This window comes from Bos taurus, chromosome 14 (assembly GCF_002263795.3).
Source record: "Bos taurus isolate L1 Dominette 01449 registration number 42190680 breed Hereford chromosome 14, ARS-UCD2.0, whole genome shotgun sequence".
Taxonomy (NCBI): Eukaryota; Metazoa; Chordata; class Mammalia; order Artiodactyla; family Bovidae; genus Bos; species Bos taurus.
Genome location: NC_037341.1, coordinates 13,904,218 through 13,928,241, shown reverse-complemented (window position 1 = coordinate 13,928,241; position 24,024 = coordinate 13,904,218). Strand labels below are relative to the sequence as shown.

Sequence of the window (24,024 nt, the reverse complement as noted above, 5' to 3'; positions counted from 1 at the left end):
AGTCCTGACATCACCTCGAGATAACAAGGCTTTCTAGTCTAGCACTGCCCTAGTGGTTCAGATGGTAAAGAATCTGCCTGCAATGCAGGAGACTGGGGTTTGATCCTTGAGTTGGGAAGGTCCCCTGGAGAAGGAAATGGCAACCCACTCTAGTATTCTCACCTGAGAAATCCCATGGACAGAGGAGCCTAGTGGGCTATAGTCCATGGGGTCACAGAGTTAGACACGACTGAGCAACTAAGTTTTCCAGTCTAGCAAATCCCAACCTCCAAATTCATTCACTCACTCAAAACACAGTTTCTCTGCCTGTTCCTGTGTTAAGTGTCAGATACACTGAATTAGACAACAGGTTGCAAAAGGGAACCCCAAGAAAAAATGGCTATCACTGGAGCATGAAGCAAAGACATTTTGAGAGCACTCAATGTTCATTTATTCATTCTCCATTCTTCTTCCCTGAAATAATATAATCTGTGTGCACTCCAAAGCACCTGGCTTTCTCTTCCACCTCTTCAAAAGTTCAGCATAAATTCACCTTCAGGAAGCCTTCCTGACTTGATGGAGAGAGATCCTCTTCCAACACCCAGCACATTTTCCACTTGCACCTATCACATTTCTAAATTCCCTCTTGTAAAGTGGTTTTTTTTTTTTTTTTGGTAGTAAGTAGTTTTAGAAAGTAAATTACGTGAGGACAGACATCATGGATCTGGTTTACATGTTAGGCAATGGAATTTAGGAGGCTCCCACTTAAGTGCTGTTGTCATGGTTCAGTCGCTAAGTCACATCCCATTCTTTGTGATCCCATGCTGCACACCCATAGCACACCAGGCCTCCCTGTCCTCCACAGTCTCCCAGTTTGCTCAAACTCATGTCCATTGAGTCAGGGATGCTATCCAACCATCTCATCCTCTGTTGCCAGTTAAGTGCTTCATGAATATTAGTTGTATTAGTTACATCCTTTCCTCTATCATCATTGTACTTTCAGGGCTTTAATCTGACTTCTCCAATTTCTTTGAGCACTCGAGTTATACCTACACACATCTGCTTTACTTGAATACTGACCAACTGTCCGTGATCACAGGGCCATCTTTCATTATATTTGCTCTGTATGTATGAGATTTTATTTCCCCTTAGAAACAAGCTAGATGGCACAGCGGTAAAGGATCCACCTGTCAACAGGAGATGCAGGAGAGATGGGTTCAATCCCTGAATGGGGAAGGAGGAAATGGCAACCCACTCCAGTATTCTTGCCTGGGAAGTTCCAGGAAAGAGAAGCCTGGTGAGCTAGTCTATGAGGTCAAAAAGAGTCAGACACGACTCAGCATACACAATTACTAGAAACAAGATCAGGGGATTATCTAAGGTTTTGTCTGTAAACTTTTATGTTCCAGTATCTCATCTAAGGCTCAGCATCACGGAGACCTGCATACTCAGTGCCTTGCTGTGATTGCAAATATAGACACTAACCTTTTTTGCATCTACTCTCCAGATAAAAGTGCTATGTATGTTTAATAAGTAGTTTTTCCAGGAAATTCAGTAAAAGGAAATATAAGCCCTTTTGCACACTTTCAGGGCCTGTTCATTTCGGAGGTCCTTTAAAACACTTTCAAACATGTCATTTTTCTACATTAAGCAAACTAAATCCACTTAAGGGAAACATGAACAGCAGCCTCCACCAAAAATACCCCAAAACTGATGCACGCTCCACATCAGGCTCCCCTCCCTTCACTTTCTCGTGCAATACGAACTTCAATCAATCAAGGACTACTGCTCCAAGGAAAAACGGTCTCACTGCTGCTTGAGCTTTTGATAACCTTCACCACTCAATAATCCTCCTATCTAAAACCCTCATGGAAGCCCATTGATAGAGCCCAGATTTTTGAGCCTCACAGGACTGTGGTAGTGGCTTCAGGTGCTGGCCTAAAGATCACTGCTGGTCTCCTGCACACCAGTCCCAGAGGCCACATCTGCTCCCTATCTACTGCCAACACCTGCATCCTTTATCATGTCAACAGAGCACATCTGCCTGTTTTCTGTAATTAAAATCACTCAGCGAACCCATTCTCTGTTTGGGATTCTGAAACCACCTAAGACACAACATGGTCACTGATTTTATTACTGAACCTTCCCCAACATAGATTCCAAAATGTGAGTGTGGTTTCCAGCAAAGTTTGCAGTGATTCTGAAAAATCAATGTGTATTGGTAATTTACGTTTACGAGGAGGCTCATGAACAAGGAGCCTAGAAGCAATGGGTGATTAATTCTCACATGGTAAATGCAGGGAGGGTTTTCAGTCATTAAATGAATTCATCAAAATATTTACTGAGCAATGCAAAAATTGCAGTTAAGCTGAGGAGCTTGGCTTTGGACCCCACCCCCCCCAAAAAAAAGGCAGGAAAAAAGTACACAAAAAGAAAAAAATAGAAATAAATGTAGTTAATACTAATAGGTGGTTTATTGGAAACCCTCAGAGCATTTTTCAAAAGGATTTGACAGATTTTATTGTAATAAGACATGGTGAGGAAGAAATGGTTTAAAAGATGTCATCAATCTTTTATTTAACTAAGCACTTGCCCTTCATTTTGAAGGAAATGATACAGTTTCAAATCGGAACCTCCTTCTCAAGAAGTGGTATGAGAACATAACATTGATTTAACATATAATTGTCAACAAAAATGAAGTTTACACAATTCACTAGGAAATAAAATGCACGTGGAATTTATCAAGTTAACTGATATAATTCTCCATGGGTTACAGGTATTATCAGTAAGAACAAGACAATATAATGAAAAGTCGAATAAACCAATTGTTTAGATACCTTGATTAAAAAAAAAAAAACTCACAAATAAAACATAACTTCCCAAACAAACCCTCTCAATGATCATGACACAACAGATTTTATTCTAATTTCAAAAAAAAAAAAAAAAAGTTAGACAATCACATAATATCAAGTCTTCAACACAGTGGATTCCATTCTAAGGAAAAAAAAAATAGAGGAAACAAGTAGTCTTTAAATTTTTTTCATTATCCATATTATATGTTGTAGAAAATTAAAGTTTTGCTTCCAAAAATATGTTTCCATGTGGTTGTGGTGTTGTTGACTGGTGCTATTAGGGACAGAAGCACCAAAGACATGAGAAATGTAACCACTGAAGTATCATTTTTTCATAAAAATTAAAAATTTCCATAAAGGTCTGGAGTAAAGTCTTCTGCTACGTGTGTTAGTGCTATAAAGTCATTTTAAATTAAATGTGGAATAAAAGCTACAAAAAGTATGAGTTCTTTCAATATAAAAAGTTGTGTAGCTGAAGTTGTGGGCTCCTTTGCTATACATAAGCAGTCTCAATAAAATATTTGCTTAAGTAAGAAAATAGAATTTGTCTGATTACATTTAGCATCTGTTCCAGTTGAGTGTCTTGCTTATCCCTGCCAGAGCTTCTGAAGAACATGAGAATCAATATTCCTTGCCTTCAAAGAGCATCTGTAATTCACAGTACAAAACAGTTCTAGAGTCTTAGTCCTAAGGAGAAACAAAAATTAAATATATATATATATATTTTAAAGTGCCAGATGTAGCCATTGTCTGGACATTCAAAACTCTTATCCACATCTTCAAGAAAGATGCCAACAGTTGATTCGATCCCCTTTCTTTGCAACTTCCACTGGCTGGTTGATGCTTTAACTATGACAACCCTGATAAAACTTCCAACAGAATCACAGTTCCAAAAGCATTACGTACGTACTTCACATCTCTGTTGCTCTGTAAAAACATATGAAAAAGCCGCATCCGAAGATCTCTTGACTCTTCTAGCTCATTTTCAAGTCCTGTTATCAAAAACCTCTTCCTGAGAGGCAGAATTGCTACTATGGATGTGGATTATATAGGAGTTCTTTCTTCAAGTTGAGATTTCTCACAGAGCTGCAACAAAGAGTCATTGCTATCCCTGTGCCTGATGACATTCACTTTCCACTGAGGGTTGAAAGAGGGAGACAGAGATCCAAGAGTGGAAGAGCGAGCTGGCCCAGAGCTGCTAGACAGTGCTGTTCTGTTCTTCCCTCCTGCTGCCTACACAATGGTCATTAAGTTCAACTTTCCCTTGACTGTGTTCAACACAAAAGACAATTCAAATCTAATAGGCTCTCCCAAATGTCTTTACCCACTTTACCTTGCTCCGCTTTTCCACAAGCAAAAGAAAACAAACACAAAGCTGTGAGATTATTAAAGAAGGAAACTGGATTAACATTTTCAACAGGAGACGGATGTTTCTCCCAAGTCCTGGATCAGAGCTCAGTGTGGTTCATCTTTAACAGTCAAAGTGATAGGACATGTCTGGGGATTCCTGTGAAAACAGGCAACATAGCCTACGCCCTTGTAATTAAATGAATTCATGTTGTGGTGCTATGAAGGTCTAGGCTTTTAAAACTTACGGTCTCGACTTCCTAAGTTTGAAAAAAAAATGTAAGAGTACAAGGAAATCCTTCAAGTTTTGCTGCCTTGATTTAAAGATCTCCAGGCAGGATGCCTGAGGATGGCCATGGCTGTATCACTTAAATATGGATCATTCAAATATGACCCTACGATAACAGTAAAAACTGAGTCACAAAATAACTGTATAGCCCACGGGGTCACAAAGTGACTGAGCAACTGAGCTCAGTAACATGACTGAGCGACTTTCACTTACATATTGTATCAAGTGTGGCTAGCAATACCTTATCATTGAAATATGCCTCAAGCCAAAAATTTGACCTCAGGCAAAACAGGAGTGAAGGGGGTGAGACAAAAGATAAACGGTAAACAAAATTCACAGGGCCACCACCAAAGCCTTAAATTAAGAAAACAAGTTACCTTCACTATACCAGAAGGGGGTCGGCGCGGGGATTGACAGGAAATTGACCTGAGGATGAACATGGCCACGCAGGTTTAATTAGATCAGAGACACAAAGGGCTTTTCCCTCCTTTGATGACAGCGGCTCTTAAGTGCCTACAATAGCAGGCTATAAACAAAGGCGGCAAAACAGAACCAGAATAGAATCCTTCCCTTAGCTGGCCTGTGACAACGATTTACTTGAAACCTGGGAACCGGTGGGCCGCTCAGGAGATTCATCCTGAAGCCAGCTCCAAAAGACAAATCGCTGGGGGATGGGGCGGGCTGAAGTAGCCAAGTCTTTGTTTTGCAGCCCAAGTTTACTCAACTATTTGTTATACTTCACAGGGGGTTTTTGGTTTCAGTCTGCTGATCCCAGACCTGGTCCAGGTTTCACCAGCCTTGCACTCCAGGAAAACCATAAAATAAATAAATCACCTCAGCTTCCCCGGATCCCTCACATTGCTCCTCGGGGAGTGGCGGGGGTGGAAGCACACCACAAACCTGCTCTGGCCTTACAATACAGGGCATCCTCCAAACTCAGGGTAGGAGGGGAAGCGGGCAGAAGGCAGCGGCAGGCATTGGCATTCCGAGGTTGTCTCCATACCTAAATTCAGAAGAGCTGATTTTTGGACCCAAGTCCAGCAGGGATTCAAGTGTCTGGCAAGTCCAGTTTGCCTCACCTCGGGAAATGAAGGCGGATTGAGCCAGTGGGCAAAAGGCCGAGAAGCGGCCCCGGCCAAAATGCTCCTACCTGCTCCCTCTTCCCCTCCGTCCAAGATAACAAACTCAAGCCACAGCTGGCTGCGCTTTGCGCCAACTCTTCTTTTTCCAAATGGCCCAGGAGCCCAGATGGGGCCCAGAAGGTGGTGGAGGAGGGAGTGAGAGGAGGGAGCGGGCACGGGCGGCGGCTGCTGCAAACAGCTCCTCAGCTCCCCCGTCAGTGCACCACCGTTTCTCGATTCTCCTCCTCCTCCCGGCCGGGCGCGGGGAGGCGCCCGGGAGGCGGCGTAGTCCGCGTAGCGTCGCTGTCGCCCTCGTCCGGCTCGACGGGGTGCAGGTGCGTGGCCAGCTCCTGCAGGACCGCTGTGCGCCCGATCTGGTCGTTGCGCCGCTTCTCCATGATCAGGTCCTCCAGGCTCTGGAACTCGAGCGTATGGCTGCGCTGCGCAGAGAGCTGGATTTGCAGCCGATAGGGCTGCTTGCCGATGCGCAGCTCGCCGCCGATTTTGAACTCGCGCTTGCCGTAGCGGCACCAGGCGGCGAAGCTCTCCGAGTTGCGCCAGCTCAGCTCGCGTTCCTTGGCGCCCACGTGCGCTAGCGCGTTGCGCACCACAGCGCTGGGGCTCAGCGGTTTGTAGCGGTACAAATCGTTCACCACGCGGCCGCGCCGACCCTGGCTCGCGTCCGTCAGGAAGCTGTTGCTCACCTCTAGTCGGTGCAAATGCACTACCTGGAAGTTGCCCACGTAGACTGCCCAGTGTGGGTACTGCGCCTGCGACACGAACTCCACCAGATCGCCAGGCCTGCACTTGTTGAGCAGGTTCTCGGGCGTGTAGGTGCTCAGGGCCGCAGAACCCGGCGAGAAGCTTTTCTGGTAGATGCATTCATCGCGGTAGAACACGGAGCACTCCACCTCGTGCAGCCGCGGGTCATAGGGCTGCGGCGGGGGCAGCGACGGCCCATCCCCGCCGTCCGGCAAACCCCCGCCCCCGCCGTCCGGCCCCTGGGGCGGCTGCTGCGGCTCCATGTCCTCGTCGTCATTGGAGAAGATGTAGGAGACCCCAATGCGGGGCCCATCGTCCCGATCCACGCCCGTCGGGTCGGCCGTGGGCACTTCCTTGTAACTTAGGTGGGTCAGTTTCTCCACCTGGTTGCCCATCACGCTGCGGGCACACGTTCACGCCGCCGGCAGAGGAGAAAGCGAAACCACCACTAGGGTCATTGGCACCGGTCCCCGGGCAGGGGTTGAGACCACCTGTTGGGAGAGGAAGGCAAGGAAGCCGTGTAGGAGGCGCTCCCCCGTGATGTGGGCGATCTGTTCTTAAAGAGAAGAAAGAAAAATTGGGGGCCGGGCACCTGGAGTCGTTTTACGAGGAAATGTCAGATGCAGCGAGCTTTCTCTCTCACTTTTCCGCCTCCAGGGCCACGGTCACAGGAGGCCGGGCAACTCCAGCTCGCCCCTGCCCCCAGCCCTTGACCTCGCCCGGGCAGAAGCCCATTGCATCAGCGACTCCTACTGTTTCCGCCAGGGCCCTGCCTGCCAATGTCAAGCAGGAAGGGGGCAAAGAAACTTTACTCCAAATCCCCTTTCCTATCCTCCCCCCCTCCTCCCCACCTTCATCTCAGGGTCCTAAGTCGGTTCCAGAGACGTCCCCGCCCCACCCCCATCGCTAAGGAAACCGGCGAGGATCCCGCAGCGCAGCCCGGACAGGTGAGCCGCCCAACCTGGCTCACCTGCGGCGCTTCCTGCTACCGTCTTGCCCGCCCCTCCCCCGCGCACCCGCCCTCAGGCTCGGGTTACTTGCGCAAACTCACCCGCCTAGAAGTGGAGGCCGTGGGGAATTGGGAGCCCCCCGCCCCCTACCCCGCCGCACCCTGAGACTTCTAGGGCGAGTTTGCAGGTGTGGGCTCCGCAGTCTCTCCTCTCCCGGCGCCGGCGACTGCGAGGCTGGGCGGGAGGGAGCAGAGCATGTCTTGCCCCCCGCGGCTACGTAGCGCCTCAAGACTCGAAGGCGGGGAGCGGCGCCTTTCACGCCGCACCCCTTCCCTCCTGCTGGGGCTGCTTCACCCCCTCAACCGGATCTCGCGGGGGGGGGGAAGGGGGGGGAGGAGGTGGGGTTCTCTAGAAGAAGGAGAAGGAAGCAGCCTCGGTGCCCGGCGGCGGCAGCTCCCGCTCGGGCCGGGCGAGCAACAAGCGCCGGAGCGGGAGGGACGGGATTGTAGATCCGGCTCCGGGCTCCCAGGGCGGGAGCGCAGCCCCTAGCATTTAAAGAGACAGGCGCTCGCTCCTAGAGCTCGGGTCTTTCTCGCACGGCGCTGAGCCTCCGGCATCCCCGCCTCCGCCCCGCCCACCCAGGCCGCGGGGCTCCGCCCAGGCCACGCCCCCGCGCCGGAGCGGGTTTAAATCCCGCTGGTAAATAACCGAAAGGCTTGAGTGGGCTGGAAGTCTTCGCGCGCTTGTGTGTGCCTAAGTAATGGGGACCTTACTTACCTTCTTAGAGTAAGACCTGTAGTGGAGTCCGCGCTGCTTACTCCGGTCATGTTTTTCGGAGCTGTGAGCTTTAAAATGAAGTTGGAAAGCAATGGCCACCTGCCAGTGTAGAGAGAAGAGTTTGGTGTTTGTTCTGCCTCTTCATCCCCAGAGTACCTTGGAGAGGGAGGAACAGTCAAGCCACTAGAAAGCAAACAGACTTTTGCTTCTTTCTTTTCTTCCCTAGAATCAATTTCTTGCCAAAGGTCACAAAATAATTTTTACTAGGACAACTGGAGAAGTATTTCTGTTTAGAGATATTTCCAGAATAAGTCCTATGAAACTTTCAGGTAGGGAAAAAAAAAATCTCAGAAAGGAAACAAAGCAGAAAGACTTAGCTAGGAACTTAATTCCAAGACCTAGGCTGTTACTAATGTCCTTCTAAGTTAGTACAAAGTAGATTTTTCATAACCTCCATTGTTGTTTTGAGAATTACCGGTTCATCCAGCGGATAGTGAAAGAGGGCATTCAGCTCTGGTGGTTTATCTTGGGGGTAGAGGATGTAGGAATTGCCTAATTGTCTTTAAATTAAGTACATATTAGCAGAGGCCCTCAGTGAATGTATTTCCTTCCTGCTAACTTGCAGAAGGAAGTGACAGGAGGCCAGTACTGCCTATTAACCTAAACTAGGAGGATACTTCCTCTCTCTCCCCTCCAGGTTGGTTTTGTTTCTTGTATCTAAGATGAAAGTTACCAGAGTGTTTGGTTTTGTTTTGTTAATAATGGATCAGATTGGGTGGTGGAGGGTTGACACTAAACAGACTTTCACTGAAACCCAGAGTAATTCTTGGTGGAATTAAGAATGCAACTCAAGACCTCCTCTTTGCTTTCCATCACTGTTTATTTTGACTCAGTTTTTCCAGGTAACACAATTATTTATTCAGTGTGTATTCCAACCAGTGGAAACAGGAGTATACTAACACTGCTGTGATTTTTTTTTAGTTTGGAGTGTGGAGGAGGAGAAATCAGTCTACATACGTACTTTTTTGAGCACCAACAATCAGTATTGGCAGGGCGGTGATGGGAGTTAGTCCTTCAGCAAGTCTAAGATCACAGTATAAGTTAGACCAAAACCAGACTTCTGTGCGTCTGCTGTGTAGATTAAGTTTTTTCTGACCAGCCTCAGGCATGTGTGACCAGATGAGTCCCCTCCCTGGACTTTTTGATAACACATGCTCTGGGAGGTGCTGTTTTACCTGAATAGTATTTGCCACCACCATAAGAGCTCATGTAAATACCCATCTTACAAGGGAGGAGGGAGAAGGAGTGTTAGACTATGAGAACCAATGGCCAGTCGTGTAATGTCTGTTAGACCGTGAAACCTCTGCTGCCATCAGCTATGGTAGGCCACTTTGTCCCTGGTACTAGGTAGGCTCCCTGATGGTGGGAGAATCCACAGGACACAGTAGTATGGTTGTTTGCTACCAGCACCCCAGGGCACAGATCTAATGAATCACTAAGCAACACCTAGTTGTCCAGGTGTCTAGCCTATTACCTTGATGAGCTCTGTTCACAACAGTGACTCAACAACAGTTCTTCTGTTTTGTTTTTTTAAATAATAAGGGGTCCAATTACTGGACTTTACATAAAGCATTGTTTAAACCTTAAGGGAAGCAAAACAATATTCTTGACATAACCTGAATATAAAACATTATTTGCGTTTTAAGATACAATCATCTTGAATAAAAACTTGAAAACTTCAATCGATTTTTTAAAAAGTACTGATAGACGGTTTTATCTTCAAAATAGATATTCAATAAATTCCAAAGTACATAGAACCATCCCAATGTAATGAACTGATATTACTGTATTTCAACCATGCATTTCTAGTTTATTTTTTATTTGAGTATAATTGCTTTAAAATGTTGTGCTAGTTTCTGCTGTAAAACAAAGTGAATTAGCTAGATACATATACTCCTTCCTCTCTCCCACCCCTCCCATCCCACCCCTCAACAACAGTTCTTGAATTGAGCAGCTATAAAGTCTCAGAGGGAACAGGTTCTCAGTTATCTTTATATCCCGATACCTGGTACTCAGTAAGTGTTTGGTAAATGCTTGATGGACGCTTGAGGGGAATTCTTGGACATATCAATAGCCCGTTTCCTGTGTAGCTTCTTCCATAAATGCCTGGTTAGGACCTCCATCTGATCCCCAAGGGCTCTTGGTCAGAGGTTGCAGAATGGCTCCCAGACTTGCTTTGCTCATCTCAAATGCTTGTTTAATAAACTTAGATTAATCGATAATTTGGAGACTTGGGAAATCTCACCTAAAAATTCAGAGTTCCCGATTCACTTGAAAGTGTCAGTGATATGAGACCATTGGGCCCACGTTCCAGGATAGCAACAAAAAGCTAGAGCTGAGCAGAAATTGCCTTTGAGATGAGATGTAGCCTCCAGTTGGCCCCAGTCTCTGTCCTATTCATCTCGCCTCCCTAGTGCCTTGACTGGCCCTGGGAACCTCTGTTGGCCAGCACTGCCATCCAGTTTTACGCTATACATTGTGTCACTTGATTATATGTAATTCAGCACTTGAACACGTAGCATCTGGTGTTATCCTTTAATTCATATATTTAAAATGTCTTTTCTAAAAAGAGCTTAATTCAAACTATATTTTTTGAAAATCTGTTAGGTACCTGTTAGTCTTAAACACCATTCATTTATTCTACAAGTATAATAGGCACTGCGTTAGGTTTTGCAGGTATTCATGTCCCCATGAGATACACAGACTCCTTAGGACAATATAAAATGTACTACAGGACAGGAAAGTAGAGGATGCTCAGGGGAAGTTTCAAGGCATGCATATATAAAGGTGAATATTAAAGTGCCTGCCATCAGGAGCTTGCACTAGCGAGGGTGACCAGCCCTAAAATCAACAATGGCATCTACCACTGAGTGACCTATTCATTCTGTTATAAAGGACAGTTCAATTTAAAGAAGCTAAGTGACTTCTTCCAGCTGATAAGTAGGACCATCTCACAAGCCTGCTTGATTTCAAGCCCCATGCTCATAACCTCTTTGTTTTAAATAGGGACAAATACATTATTCAATATTTAAAAATATCTGAGTGCCTGGCTTTACTGGGCTCCAGAGATAAAGCCATGGACACAGTAGACAAAGTCCTTTCTCTTAATGGCTTTTCCATGTTGATAGGAGGAGACAATTGACAAGTTCAAGTAAATATGTATTCATTTCTGAGAGAGATAAAGGCCATTAAAAAATAGACTAGGGTGATGGGTTTGGATAACTGTGGCTACAGAGAGGGTGGGGGTTGGGATGGGGAGGTGGGAGGGCCTTTGGATAAAATGGTCAGAGTAGGCTCCTGAAGAAGTGAAACTTGAGCTGGGACTTAAAGGATGAGAAGGAGGTGGCCTTGGCATTCCTCCATGAGCACCAAGAGCAGAGGAATTGGAGCGTTGAGGAAAAAAGGTTGCAGCTAGAGCAAGGTTGGCTTCCCATGTGGCTTAGTGGTAGTCACCTCCAGTGCAGGAGTCTTGGGTTCAATCCCTGGGTCAGGAGGATCCCCCGGAGAAGGAAATGGCAACACGCTCTAGTATTCTTGCCTGGGAAATCCCATGGACAGAGGCGCCTGAACAACAGTAACAGAGCACTGTCAGTGGGAAGGTCTGTGATGGGTGCGGTTAGAGCCATGGGAAAGCTTTGGGGGTTGAGGGTTGTCACTGGCTGCCCTATGGGAAGTGGACCATACAGCGATGAGAGAGGAAGCAGGTCCTATATGGGGAGGAAAGGCCTTCCAGCAGATGGAGCCTAGTGAACAAAGGGTGAAGTCCCCACGGCACCTTCCTCAAGAGCAGCCATAAAGTAACTTGAGCTAGATTTCAATTCTCAGCCATCCTGTGGCTTCATCTTCCCTCACCAGTGACCCAAGTATCACATTCCACACACTTCTGAGGAGGAGGAGAAGGCACTCAATAAAAGCAAACTGTGTCAAATGCCATTTAGTCATTCTCAAAGTATTCCTGTCCTGAGCCAAGGGGAACAATCGAGAATTGTTTCTACCTGACAAGTTTCCCTGGAGTAGGAAATGGCAACCTACTCCAGTATTCCTTCCTGGAAAATCCCATAGACAGAGGAGCCTAGTGGGCTCCAGTCCGTGGGGGTGGCAGAGTCGGACATGACTGAGCGACTAAACAACGACAACCTGACAAGGCATCAGCCTCCCTGACTCTGCAAGTGTAGTGGTTGGTATCGATTTAAATGGCCCGGTCCAGGAACGCACAAAACAAGAGCAGGAGGGCAGTTATCTGACGAGGCAGTCTGGAACTCTGTCTGTTGCGAGGGCTGAGCCCCCGGTTCCTGGCAGCCGCAGATAGCTGAAAGAGTTTGCTGGAAAACAGGTTCCTCCACCCCTTCCTTGAGTTGGAAAACGTCCAGACTTCCCTGTGCCTCTGACCCTCTGCTGGGGTTTTGTTGAGACATAGGAGGTGAGTGGTAGCAGAGTAAAAACATATGACCTGGGTTGACGTGCTGTTTGCTAGTCAACATGCTCTCAGCCTCCTCTACCAGTCTCTAAAGTGGGACTCGTGTTACTGTTTTCCCTCAGTTGGGAATCCTTATGTAGACAGTGTATGTGGAAGTGTCTGGAAAATCCTAAAGGCCATGTAGATGCCACATGTTATTTAAAGCCACCAAACCCTAGATTAGAGGCATGTTAGGGCCAGATGATTTTAATATGGGGAGCCAAAGGATAGATAAGCTTTTGTTATGGGTGTCAACTTACTAAATCTCCAGTGTGTGTTTAGTCGCTCAGTTGTGTCTGACTCTTTGTGACCCCATGGACTGTAGCCCACCAGGCTCCTCTGTCCACGGGGATTCTCCAGGCAAGAATACTGGAGTAGGTTGCCATGCCCTCCTCCAGGGGATCTTCCCAACACAGGGAGCAAACCCAGGTCTCCCTCATAGAAGGCAGAGCCACCAGGGAAGCCCACATCTCCAGTACCAGTACTAAATCTCCATACCAATGCTGCTTTTTACCAATCCTGTCCTTTTACAGATAGCAAGTCAATGAAGGGGCTTCCCAGGTGGCACTAGTGGTAAAGAATCCACCTGCCAATGCAGGAGACCAAGAGACACAAATTGGATCCTTGGGTTGGGAAGACTCCCTGAAGAAGGAAATGGCAACCCACTCCAGTATTCATGCCTGGAAAATCCCTTGGACAGATGAGCCTGGTGGGCTACAGTCCATGGGGTCGCAGAGGCGTACACAACTGAGCACACACAGCACAGAAGATAGAAATACAAAGACCCATGGCTAGGAATACTATGGATTGTGAGTGGGAGAAGCTGGATACAAATCCAAATCTGGCTGGCTTCAAGCCCATAGTTTTCACACCACACCAAGTTGCGTAAGGAGGACGACGAGCGTATGTGTTGTTCATCGAGATGCTGGCCAGTCTGAGGACCAGGGGGGCTGACATATCTTCCAGGTGTAGAGTGACCAACTTTCCTAGTTTGTCCTGGTTTAGCACTGAAAGCCCCACATTCTCAGCAAACTGGGCCGCTTGGCTGCTCTACCTTAGTGCTCCCTATCCTAGTCATTGCTTTCTCTGCCCCAGAGGGGAGGCAGAAATGTTGCTGAGGGGGATCAAGGAAGGAAGAGGCGGGAAAGGAGAGTCAGGTGTTTTAGTCCAGACCTCACTCTAAGGGCCGCCATCCCCAACAAGGTTATACATACAGCAGCTATGCAAACTGGGGCATCCTATAAAAGAGACAATAAATGTGACAATCTGCTTTGGGCATTCATTATTTTTCTTGTTTTTCTTACTTGGATTCTTTCCAAGAGTGAGGGCAGGGCCTGTCTTCCCTTTAAGAGGACTGGCCTGCAGCCGCTCCCTCTTTCTTCACCCCTGGCCCCCCAGCCTGCCTGACTCAGACTTTAAAACCTGCAGAAAGAGTTTTGCGCATTGGCTGCATGATTCCTCCATCTTTAAAGAAGGGAGTACAGAGGCTGCTGAGTGTCATCCTTTATCTTGACTTCTGCATTTTATTGCCTTTCCCCCTTTGTATCCCCAGGACAGGCTGTCTCTAGCAGGCTGGGTCAGAGCTAGTCTGCCCTGTGGGTTAGGGTGTAGAGGAGATGCCTTGAGAAGGGGTCAGGGACTGTCACCCACCCCAAACCATCAGCTCTCTCTGCATTAATCCTGTGCCTAAATGGTGAGAAAGCTTTTAACCCTTTCCTGGAAGAGAGTTCACCAGTTGGAAAAATACCAAGGCTTGTCCCTCCTGGAAGCTGGCTGTTTTAGGATGCCCCTGATATCATATGGTTGATGTTGAACCGGAGTTTGATTTGTGCTCAGGAGTCTGAGCTTGTAGCTGGGCTCCTGCAGAAGCCTCATGAAAGATGCATTTCAACCAGGCAGTTCCAGGGGAGAGAACAGCTTAAATTACAGCTCTACAAATCCAAATATTGGCATATCTGCAAATCCAAATGTAGGGAATTTTAAAAAAAATCTAAATTCTAAGAATCTTATTTTGCACTTCCTGTGCAAGAAGGGAAGGATGAGCTATTCAGAGAAGAGACAAGGCTGTCAATAACAAGAGAAGCTTCAGCAGAGTAAACCCCACCTTCTTTTCTCTCTTCGGCCATTTTTCAGGTGGCTCAGATAGTAAAGAATCTGCCTGCAATGTGGGAGACCTGGGTTCAATCCCTAGGTTAGGAAGATCCCCTGGAGGAGGGCATGGCAACCCACTCCAGTATTCTTGCCTGGAAAACCCACATGGACAGAGGTGCCTGGCAGACTACAGTCCGTGGGGTCACAAAGAGTCAGGCACGACTGAGAATGAGCAACTCAGCACAGCACATGCTTCCAGGGAAGAAGAGCCTCAACAAGAGAGGAAGACAGTATTTGTTCAGCACAGTTTTCTGCAGGACCGTCTAAAGAGACCACCCCACCCAGTAATTGGGATGTTGGGCTCACCGAATCTGGTTAGTCTGTTTCTTCTACTTTCCTCAAATCACTTCTAGGCCTGGAGCCAAGGGATTCCCATTGAGGACTGACCTCCCCATAGTCTGTTCACAACATAGCAGCCGCCAGCAATCCTGTGAGACTGGGAACTTAGCCATGTCACTCTTCTGCTTAAAACTCTCTCATGGCTCCCCATTTCCCTTGGAGGAAAGCCAAAGTCCTAAACCTGAACCTGGCCTCTGTACTCTTAATACCCAGTTAAATCTCAGAGACAGATTTGGGGTGAAGTAGAAAAGAATGGAACAACAGAAAAGACATGGAACAACAGACTGGTTCCAAATAGGAAAAGGAGTACGTCAAGGCTGTATATTGTCACCCTGTTTATTTAACTTATATGCAGAGTACATCATGAGCAACGCTGGACTGGAAGAAGCACAAGCTGGAATCAAGATTGCTGGGAGAAATATCAGTAACCTCAGATATGCAGATGACACCACCCTTATGGCAGAAAGTGAAGAGGAACTAAAAAGCCTCTTGATGATAGTGAAAGCGGAGAGTGAAAAAGTTGGCTTAAAGCTCAACATTCAGAAAATGAAGATCGTGGCATCTGGTCCCATCACTTCATGGGAAATAGATGGGGAAACAGTGGAAACAGTGTCAGACTTTATTTTTTTGGGCTCCAAAATCACTGCAGATGGTGACTGAAGCCATGAAATTAAAAGATGCTTACTCCTTGGAAGGAACGTTATGACCAACCTAGATAGCATATTCAAAAGCGGAGACATTACTTTGCCAACAAAGGTCCGTCTAGTCAAGGCTATAGTTTTTCCTGTGGTCATGTATGGATGTGAGAGTTGGACTGTGAAGAAGGCTGAGCTTTTGATGCTTGATGATGCTTTTGAACTGTGGTGTTGGAGAAGCCTCTTGAGAGTCCCTTGGACTGCAAGGAGATCCAACCAGTCCATTCTGAAGAAGATCAGCCCTGGGATTTCTTTGGAAGGAATGATGCTAAAGCGGAAACTCCAGTACTTTGGCCACCTCATGCGAAGAGTTGGCTCATTGGAAAAGACTCTGATGCTGGGAGGGATTGGGGGCAGGAGGAGAAGGGGATGACAGAGGATGAGATGGCTGGATGGCATCACTGACTTGATGGATGTGAGTCTGAGTGAACTCCAGGAGTTGGTGATGGACAGGGAGGCCTGGCGTGCTGCGATTCATGGGGTTGCAAAGAGTCGGACACGACTGAGTGACTGAACTGAACTGAACTGAGAAAAGAATGGCTTTATTGCTTTGCCAAGCAAAGGGGACCATGGCAGACTAACGCCCAGGGTAGCAAGGAGTTTTATAGCAATGGTTCAGAGAGCACATGATCAGCTGGTGGACAGTCTTCTGATTGGTGGGGTGGAGGTAAGTGAGAGTCAACATCGTCAACCTTCTAGTTCCAACCAGTCTGGGTTCTGTGCGCTTGCAGACAGCACACTGTCATTTCAGTGTCTCCATAACAGCTCAAAGATGTGTGCATCCCTTGATGGAGAATGAGGACCCTTCCCCGTTGTTTCTCTTGACCACTGGTTCTTCCCTTGCTTCTGCATCTCCTCTTTTCCTTAATTAACTTCTGCTTGAATCTTCCCATTGGAACTCAGTGAAGAGCATGGAGGCTGAATGAAGCCTATTTCCTGTAATCAAAGAAATGGGGGACACAGAAAGGTTTTTGTGCCCAGGAGCCCCACAGGGTCTTGCTTGGTTTGAGTCCCTAAAATAGCCCCACAGCCCTGCCTGCCTCCCTCATTACCTCTCTGATGCCCCCTCGCTCACACCTGCAGACACACTGTCCCCTTGCTGTTCTTCCCCGGTGGCTGGCATGCTTTCCCCCCATGTCCTCAGCATACGCTGTTCCTTCTGCCTGGAACAGTCTTCCCTCAGAACACTTCACGGCATGCTCTTCAGTCTTGACTCGGATGTTAGCTTCTTGGTGAGCTGTCCCTGACAGCCCTATTTAAAATTTCAAATGTCCTTTTATATATACTGTCGCTTGGGAAAAAATAAAAAAAAGGTACAACCTAAAAGTTGAGAATTAGGTTTTATTCCACAGACTTGCTGAGGACTTAAGCCCGGGAGGGAACCTCTCATGTAGCTCTGAGGGACGGTTACAAAAATGATAGAAGTGGAGCCAAGCTAGATAGGAACTTTTGCAACAAAACTTAGGTAGTCAAAAACCAAAAGATTACTGTTAATTAAAGAAAAACGGAATATCTCAAGTTAATGAATTTCACACTTTTCTATTTATGGGAAGATGCAAGTGCCTGGGCTCATTGAGATCCTTCCTTTAATATGCACCTTAACTATGTAGGGACAATATCCCTTTTTTGTTTGTTTGTTTGTTTTTTGTTTTCCTTCCTGAATACCCTCAGGGTGCTGAGCAGAGCAGCTGCAGTGGCTGATGGCTTGATCTCTGCAATGTCCGTTTGTTTACTGATATGGCAGGAGACATTTTTCATCCACAATACCCTTTTCCCCCTTTCCTGCTCCCTTTCTTTCTCACTTATTCAACTCACTTATCACCTTTTAGTATTTTATATATTTTGGGGTTTCTGAACCTTCATGCTGGAGGAACTAGCCTCAAGGTCAGAGAATTCACGGGGGTGTTATAAACAAACAGGACAGAACTAGCTAATATTTAGAGTGCTTACTGTATCTGCTGCTGCTGCTGCTGCTGCTAAGTCACTTCAGTCGTGTCTGACTCTGTGCGACCCCATAGATGGCAGCCCACCAGGCTCCCCCGTCCCTGGGATTCTCCAGGCAAGAACACTGGAGTGGGTTGCCATTTCCTTCTCCAATGCATGAAAGGGAAAAGTGAAAGTGAAGTCGCTCAGTCATGTCTGACTCTTAGCAACCCCAGGGACTGCAGCCTACCAGGCTCCTCTGTCCATGGGATTTTCCAGGCAAGAGTGCTGGAGTGGGGTGCCATTGCCTTCTCCATTACTGTATCTAGCACCACCCTAATAGCTTTATATGCATTCACTTATCTAATCCTCACCTATGAGGTAGGCATTTTAGGAATCATTGGTATTTTAAGAATCACTGAACTAAAATGGACAAGAATGGGCAAATTTAATTCAGATGACATTATATCTACTACTCTGGGCAAGAATCCCTTTGAAGAAATGGAGTAGCCCTCAGAGTCAACGAAAGAGTGCAAAATGCAGTACTTGGGTGCAGCCTCAAAAACAGCAGAATGATCTCAGTTTGTTTCCAAGGCAAACCATTGAACATTACAGTAATCCAAGTCTATGCCCCAACCACTAATGCTGAAGAAGATGAAGTTCAATGGTTGTAAGAGCAACATTTTACAGAATCAAAAGCAGAGGAATAGTCTATTCAAGCATCTTGTTGATGGCAACACCGCTAGTGATTTGCAGAGCCAAGATTCAGGTACAGGACAGTGCCTTGGAGTGGAGGGTAACCTCCCACTACCCACCTTGCCCAAGATAGCAACCCATATGGCTGAGTTCCCCTCTCTTCATACTCCACACTTCTCTTGGTCCCATCTGTGGGTGATGAAGCCATTGCCTTTGCATTCATTCACAAGTCTGACTTTTCGTCATCCATCTGGCCTTATTTTCTGCCAGTTTCCCAATCACCCTCTATGTCTCAGCCACTCCAGTCCTTGGTTTATATCACTCTTCACAAAGCTAAATTTCTCTCATTCTTTCTGCTTCCAATTAAGTCAATTAAGTGGTACCCAGCCTTTTTAGCACTGGGGACCAGTTTCGTGAAAAAACATTTTTCCACGGACCGGAGTTTGGGGTGGGGATGGTTTCAGAATGATTCAAGCACATTACATTTATTGTGCACTTTATTATTACTATCACGTCAGCTCCATCTCAGATCATCAGACATTAGATCCTAGAGCTTGGGAACCCCTCCTTTAGAGAGAGCTTTGCTAACCAGCCTGCTACCCACCTCACTCGTCTTTGGCCTCTTCTTGTTTCCTAAAATGCCTATTAGAATACCAATAGAGAGTGCTTAGTCGCCCAGTCGTGCCCAACTCTGTGTGACCCTGTGGACTGTAGCCCTCCAGCCTCCTCTGTCCATGGGATTTCCCAGGCAAGAATACTGGAGTGGGTTGCCATTTCCTCCTCCAGAGGATCCTCCTGACCCAGGGATCAAACCCCTGTCTCTTGTGTCTCCTGCATTGGCAGGTGGGTTCTTCAGCCACCTGGGAAGCCCATCACAGTAGTGATGCTATTTGCTTATTTGCTCATCATTCCCTGTTTCTCCAGGAACCCAGACTTTGACATGTCAGTGTCACACCCTCAGTGTCCAATGTCATGTCCTGCACACAGTAAAGGCTTAACAAATATGTACTGAATAAATGAATCCTTCTTTGGATTTGCCTGATACTGTCATCCTGTATGTGTCAAGAGAAATATTTCTTCAAAAAGTGGTTTTGAGTTTCAGGGATGTGCTCAGGTTTGCAAAACTAAGGTGTTAAGTAGAACCAGGAGGAAGCTTGATGGAGTAAAGTGGGTCAAGGAAGATAAATTAAAAAAAAAAAGAAGAGGAAGAGGAAAGCAATAAGGGCCAATTAAAGAGAACAAAGAAAAGAATCTGCTAAAGTTCATTCCATGAGGGGTTGATTCCAGTTGACTAAATGAGTTATTTGACTGCCTTCAATTCAAAATAATCCTTGTACCAAAGTGGCCTCTTTGAGGGTAGTATATTCTGTCACTCTTCATTATGAACTAGCAAAAAGATGAGGTCCTATTCTCCGAGATGGCAGGGGGATTTATTCTGTGCCAGATACTGTGCTAACTACTTGTAATCATTACCTGGTCAACATTCCTCACAACTTCAGAGGGTGGGTTCTATTATCGCCCTAACTCCCATTTTAGAGCTGGGGAAGGTGAAATGTCAGAGGTGACTTGTGCCTATCACAGAGCTGGCAAGTCATTCAACTGGATATGTTAATGCAAATTCATATGTCTGCTGCACAAAGAGCTCAAACAAACCAAAACGACTGAAATTGGAGCAGAGGAAGTTTTATTGCAGGGCCAGGCAAGGAGATGGCTCATATCCTAAGAAGCCTCCAGCTCCCCCAAAGGGTTTTGGCAAAGCATCTTCAAAAGCCAGGTGAGGGGTGGATGGTCACAGGGTACCAGAAAAGATTGTACACAATTCTCTGATTGGCCAATAAGGAAACGGGGTGGTGTCACAGAGGTGAACTTTATCAGTCCTTAGGCTACAGGAGGCCTGGAGCTATCAAGTAGTTAACATCTTCCATTTGGTGGGGGGTTTTAAAATGTGCAAAACAACTAAGGAAATTTGCATCAAATACTATTATTATCAGGGTTTCCCAGGTGGTGCAGTGGTAAAGAATTCAGTTTTGATCCCTGGGTCAGGAAGATCCCCTGGGGTCAGATCAGATCAGATCAGATCAGTCACTCAGTCCTGTCTGACTCTTTGCGACCCCATGAATCGCAGCACGCCAGGCCTCCCTGTCCATCACCAACTCCTGGAGTTCACTCAGACTCACATCCATCGAGTCAGTGATGCCATCCAGCCATCTCATCCTCTGTCATCCCCTTCTCCTCCTGCCCCCAATCCCTCCTAGCATCAGAGTCTTTTCCAATGAGTCAACTCTTTGCATGAGGTGGCCAAAGTACTGGAGTTTCAGCTTTAGCATCATTCCTTCCAAAGAAATCCCAGGGCTGATCTTTAGAATGGACTGGTTGGATCTCCTTGCAGTCCAAGGGACTCTCAAGAGTCTTCTCCAACACCACAGCTCAAAAGCATCAATTCTTTGACACTCAGCCTTCTTTACAGTCCAACTCTCACATCCATACATGACCACAGGAAAAACCATAGCCTTGACTAGATAAACCTTTGTTGGCAAAGTAATGTCTCTGCTTTTCAATATGCTATCTAGGTTGCTCATAACGTTCCTTCCAAGGAGTAAGCGTCTTTTAATTTCATGGCTTCAGTCACCATCTGCAGTGATTTTGGAGCCCAGAAAAATAAAGTCTGACACTGTTTCCACTGTTTCCCCATCTATTTGCCATGAAGTGATGGGACCAGATGCCATGATCTTCGTTTTCTGAATGTTGAGCTTTAAGCCAACTGTTTCACTCTCCGCTTTCACCTTCATCAAGAGACTTTTTAGTTCCTCTTCACTTTCTGCCATAAGGGTGGTGTCATCTGCATATCTGAGGTTATTGATATTTCTCCCAGCAATCTTGATTCCAGCTTGTGCTTCTTCCAGTCCAGCGTTTCTCATGATGTACTCTGCATATAAGTTAAATAAACAGGGTAATAATATACAGCCTTGACGTACTCCTTTTCCTATTTGGAACCAGTCTGTTGTTCTGTGTCCAGTTCTAACTGTTGCTTCCTGACCTGCATACAAATTTCTCAAGAGGCAGATCAGGTGGTCTGGTATTCCCATCTCTTTCAGAATTTTCCACAGTTTATTGTGATCCACACAGTCAAAGGCTTTGGCATAATCAATAAAGCAGAAATAAATGTTTTTCTGGAACTCTCTTTCTTTTTCCATGATCCAGAGGATGTTGGCAATTTGATCTCTGGTTCCTCTGCCTTTTCTAAAACCAGCTTGAACATCAGGAAGTTCACGGTTCACATATTGCTGAAGGCTGGCTTGGAGAATTTTAAGCATTACTTTACTAGCATGTGAGATGAGTGCAATTGTGCAGTAGTTTGAGCATTCTTTGGCATTGCCTTTCTTTGGGATTGGAATGAAAACTGACCTTTTCCAGTCCTGTGGCCACTGCTGAGTTTTCCAAATTTGTTGGCATATTGAGTGCAGCACTTTCACAGCATCATCTTTCAGGATAGGAAATGGCAACCCACTCCAGTATTCATGCCTGGAAAATTCTCTAGACAGGGGAGCCTGGTGGGCTACTGTAGTCCACAGAGTCGCAAAGAGTTGAAGAAAGATGATTGAGCACACACACATACACACTATTATTATCAAGGTACTCAAGAGAGGAGTTAATGGAGGATATGGGGGAAGCCCTGTCCTGGGAAGGCCCTGTAAGGTCCCACTTGGTTACAAATATGGACCCAGGCATGTCTGTATCCAAGCCCCACTAGACATGTCCTCTTTGCACTCCAACCACTGTGTGTCCCATCGACACACACAATTTGAAGCAAAATGCAGCATTAACTCAGTTTTTCCTTTTCCTCTTCCTCCTCCTTTAACTGGGCCATGATTCCCCCAGAGCAGTTACGTCCAAGGGTTTCAGACAGGTTTCTGAGAATTTAGCACATGCATACTGATTGTAGAAATAAACTGATGGAAGATGGCCCCACTAGGAAAAGGAGCCTGAACTTTCCATATAAAGATGGCCCAGGGAGAGGGGAAAAAAACAACCTCGGGACCCTGACTAATTTGACAAATGAATGTACTACCATGGGAGGGTCTGAGTCATTAGAGCTTTGGGGATGTGCCAACTAAGATAAATAAATTGGATTTCAGCCTGTTGTACTGAATCACTACATCCCTGCAGGCGCTTATACACGACATTAACCTGAGCATGATGTCTGCCATTTTGGCAAGGTCAAAAAGATTTCTTTCCCACCAGGGGAATTTTTCTCTCACCTAGCAATTTACAAATTTCTGTCCCCATGGTGAAGGACTAGATCAACACTTATCAATACCGACCTCAGTCTCTCAGTCCTTTTCCTTCCTCATCCTCAAGCCCCACGGCCTTCTGCCTCCTGAGTTATTATGTAAATGACTTACAGGCAGAATCTAAAATCATCGACCAGGAACCCTCCCACCTTGACAATCTCTAGTTAACCGGATTTCTGCTTAACTGAAGGTTAAATAAAACCTCCTTGTTTCAGGCCTTGTTAGTGAAAATCTTTCTAAACTGTGTTAGTTCACTCACCTGCCTAAGTTTCTGGAGCAGAAAGAAAATAATTACATTTTTGCTTGATGATCAGACATCTTGCAGTGCCTTGGGGCACTATTCTGCGAAACGGTTTGGATTAAAATTTCACTGTAGTTGTCAACTTTTGTGAGAAATGGGGCCCTTAACTGTTTTAAGTTGAAGAAGAAATTTTAATTTAATTTTGTTGAGAGAAGCATCTTGCTTTCCCTGTGCTTAGCAGAGTATCAAGGCATTTCCTCAAAAATGCTAATAAGTTGATGAATGTCTAATATGAACTTATTTATTGCTGTTTGTTTTTTTTCCCCAATAATAATTGTATCTGTTCGATTAATCACTAGAGATGGTTCCAGATGTTATGCTAAGCACTTTATATGCTTTATATCATTGTATCCCTGCCACGCAGTGAGTGGGCTTTGTGCTGTGGGTATTCAGTTGTGTCCAACTCTGGTGGCCCCATGAATGGTAGCCCCCTAGGCTCCTCTGTCCATGGTATTTTCCAGGGAAGAATACTGGAGTGGGTTGCTATTTACCCTACAGATAAGCCACAGAGCGGTTGAGTGACTTGGCCAAGGTTCCAAAACTAGCAAAGTGCAAACTAGAATCCACGTTACTTGAGGAGCTTTATGGATGGTAGTCTCCATCTGCATATGAAGCTATATAGAAAGAAATGACCTTAAAACCATAAGGAAAAGGAAACTACATGAAATGAGAATTGAGGTGGGTCAGACAGATATGCACAGGTACCTCTACCCACACCCAGAGACATACACACACACAGACCCACAAGCACCCTGGTCCTAGACTCCCAAGGACAGTGTAGTAGTTTAGAGATGCAATTTTTAAATAATCTGCCAAAAAAAAAAAAAAAAAAAAAGGGCCAGGTTGTTTGTTTTATAACTTACGGCTTTTTGTGAACTGATACCCTTGTAAAATAACATAGATATAAATCATTAGAAGAATGAAGTAAGAACATAATAAAATGACCTTTAAGACCAATTTGTAAAATAAGTATTAGCTTTAGCATACATAAAATAAAAGTCAAATAGTTATAAAATTTCTACCAGCTCAGTCTC

At 45.9% G+C, this 24,024-nt stretch overlaps 1 protein-coding gene across 3 annotated transcripts; it reads right to left on the bottom strand.

Moving 5' to 3' along the window:
• Nucleotides 1-2,429: 2,429 nt before the first annotated feature.
• On the bottom strand, nucleotides 2,430-7,782 carry LRATD2 (LRAT domain containing 2). 3 transcript variants are annotated; one of them, XM_005215376.4, is made up of 2 exons: nucleotides 7,402-7,782; nucleotides 2,430-6,901 (listed from the first exon to the last, which is right to left on the bottom strand). In XM_005215376.4, the coding sequence occupies exon 2, from the start codon at nucleotides 6,743-6,745 to the stop codon at nucleotides 5,804-5,806; it is 942 nt and encodes a 313-aa protein (XP_005215433.1). In that variant the 5' UTR covers nucleotides 6,746-6,901; nucleotides 7,402-7,782; the 3' UTR covers nucleotides 2,430-5,803. The 3 variants fall into 3 exon arrangements, with proteins under 3 accessions (XP_005215433.1, XP_005215435.1, NP_001099102.2); XM_005215378.4 differs by having other exon boundaries at nucleotides 2,430-6,841; NM_001105632.3 differs by having other exon boundaries at nucleotides 2,528-6,906; nucleotides 7,402-7,587.
• Nucleotides 7,783-24,024: the final 16,242 nt, after the last annotated feature.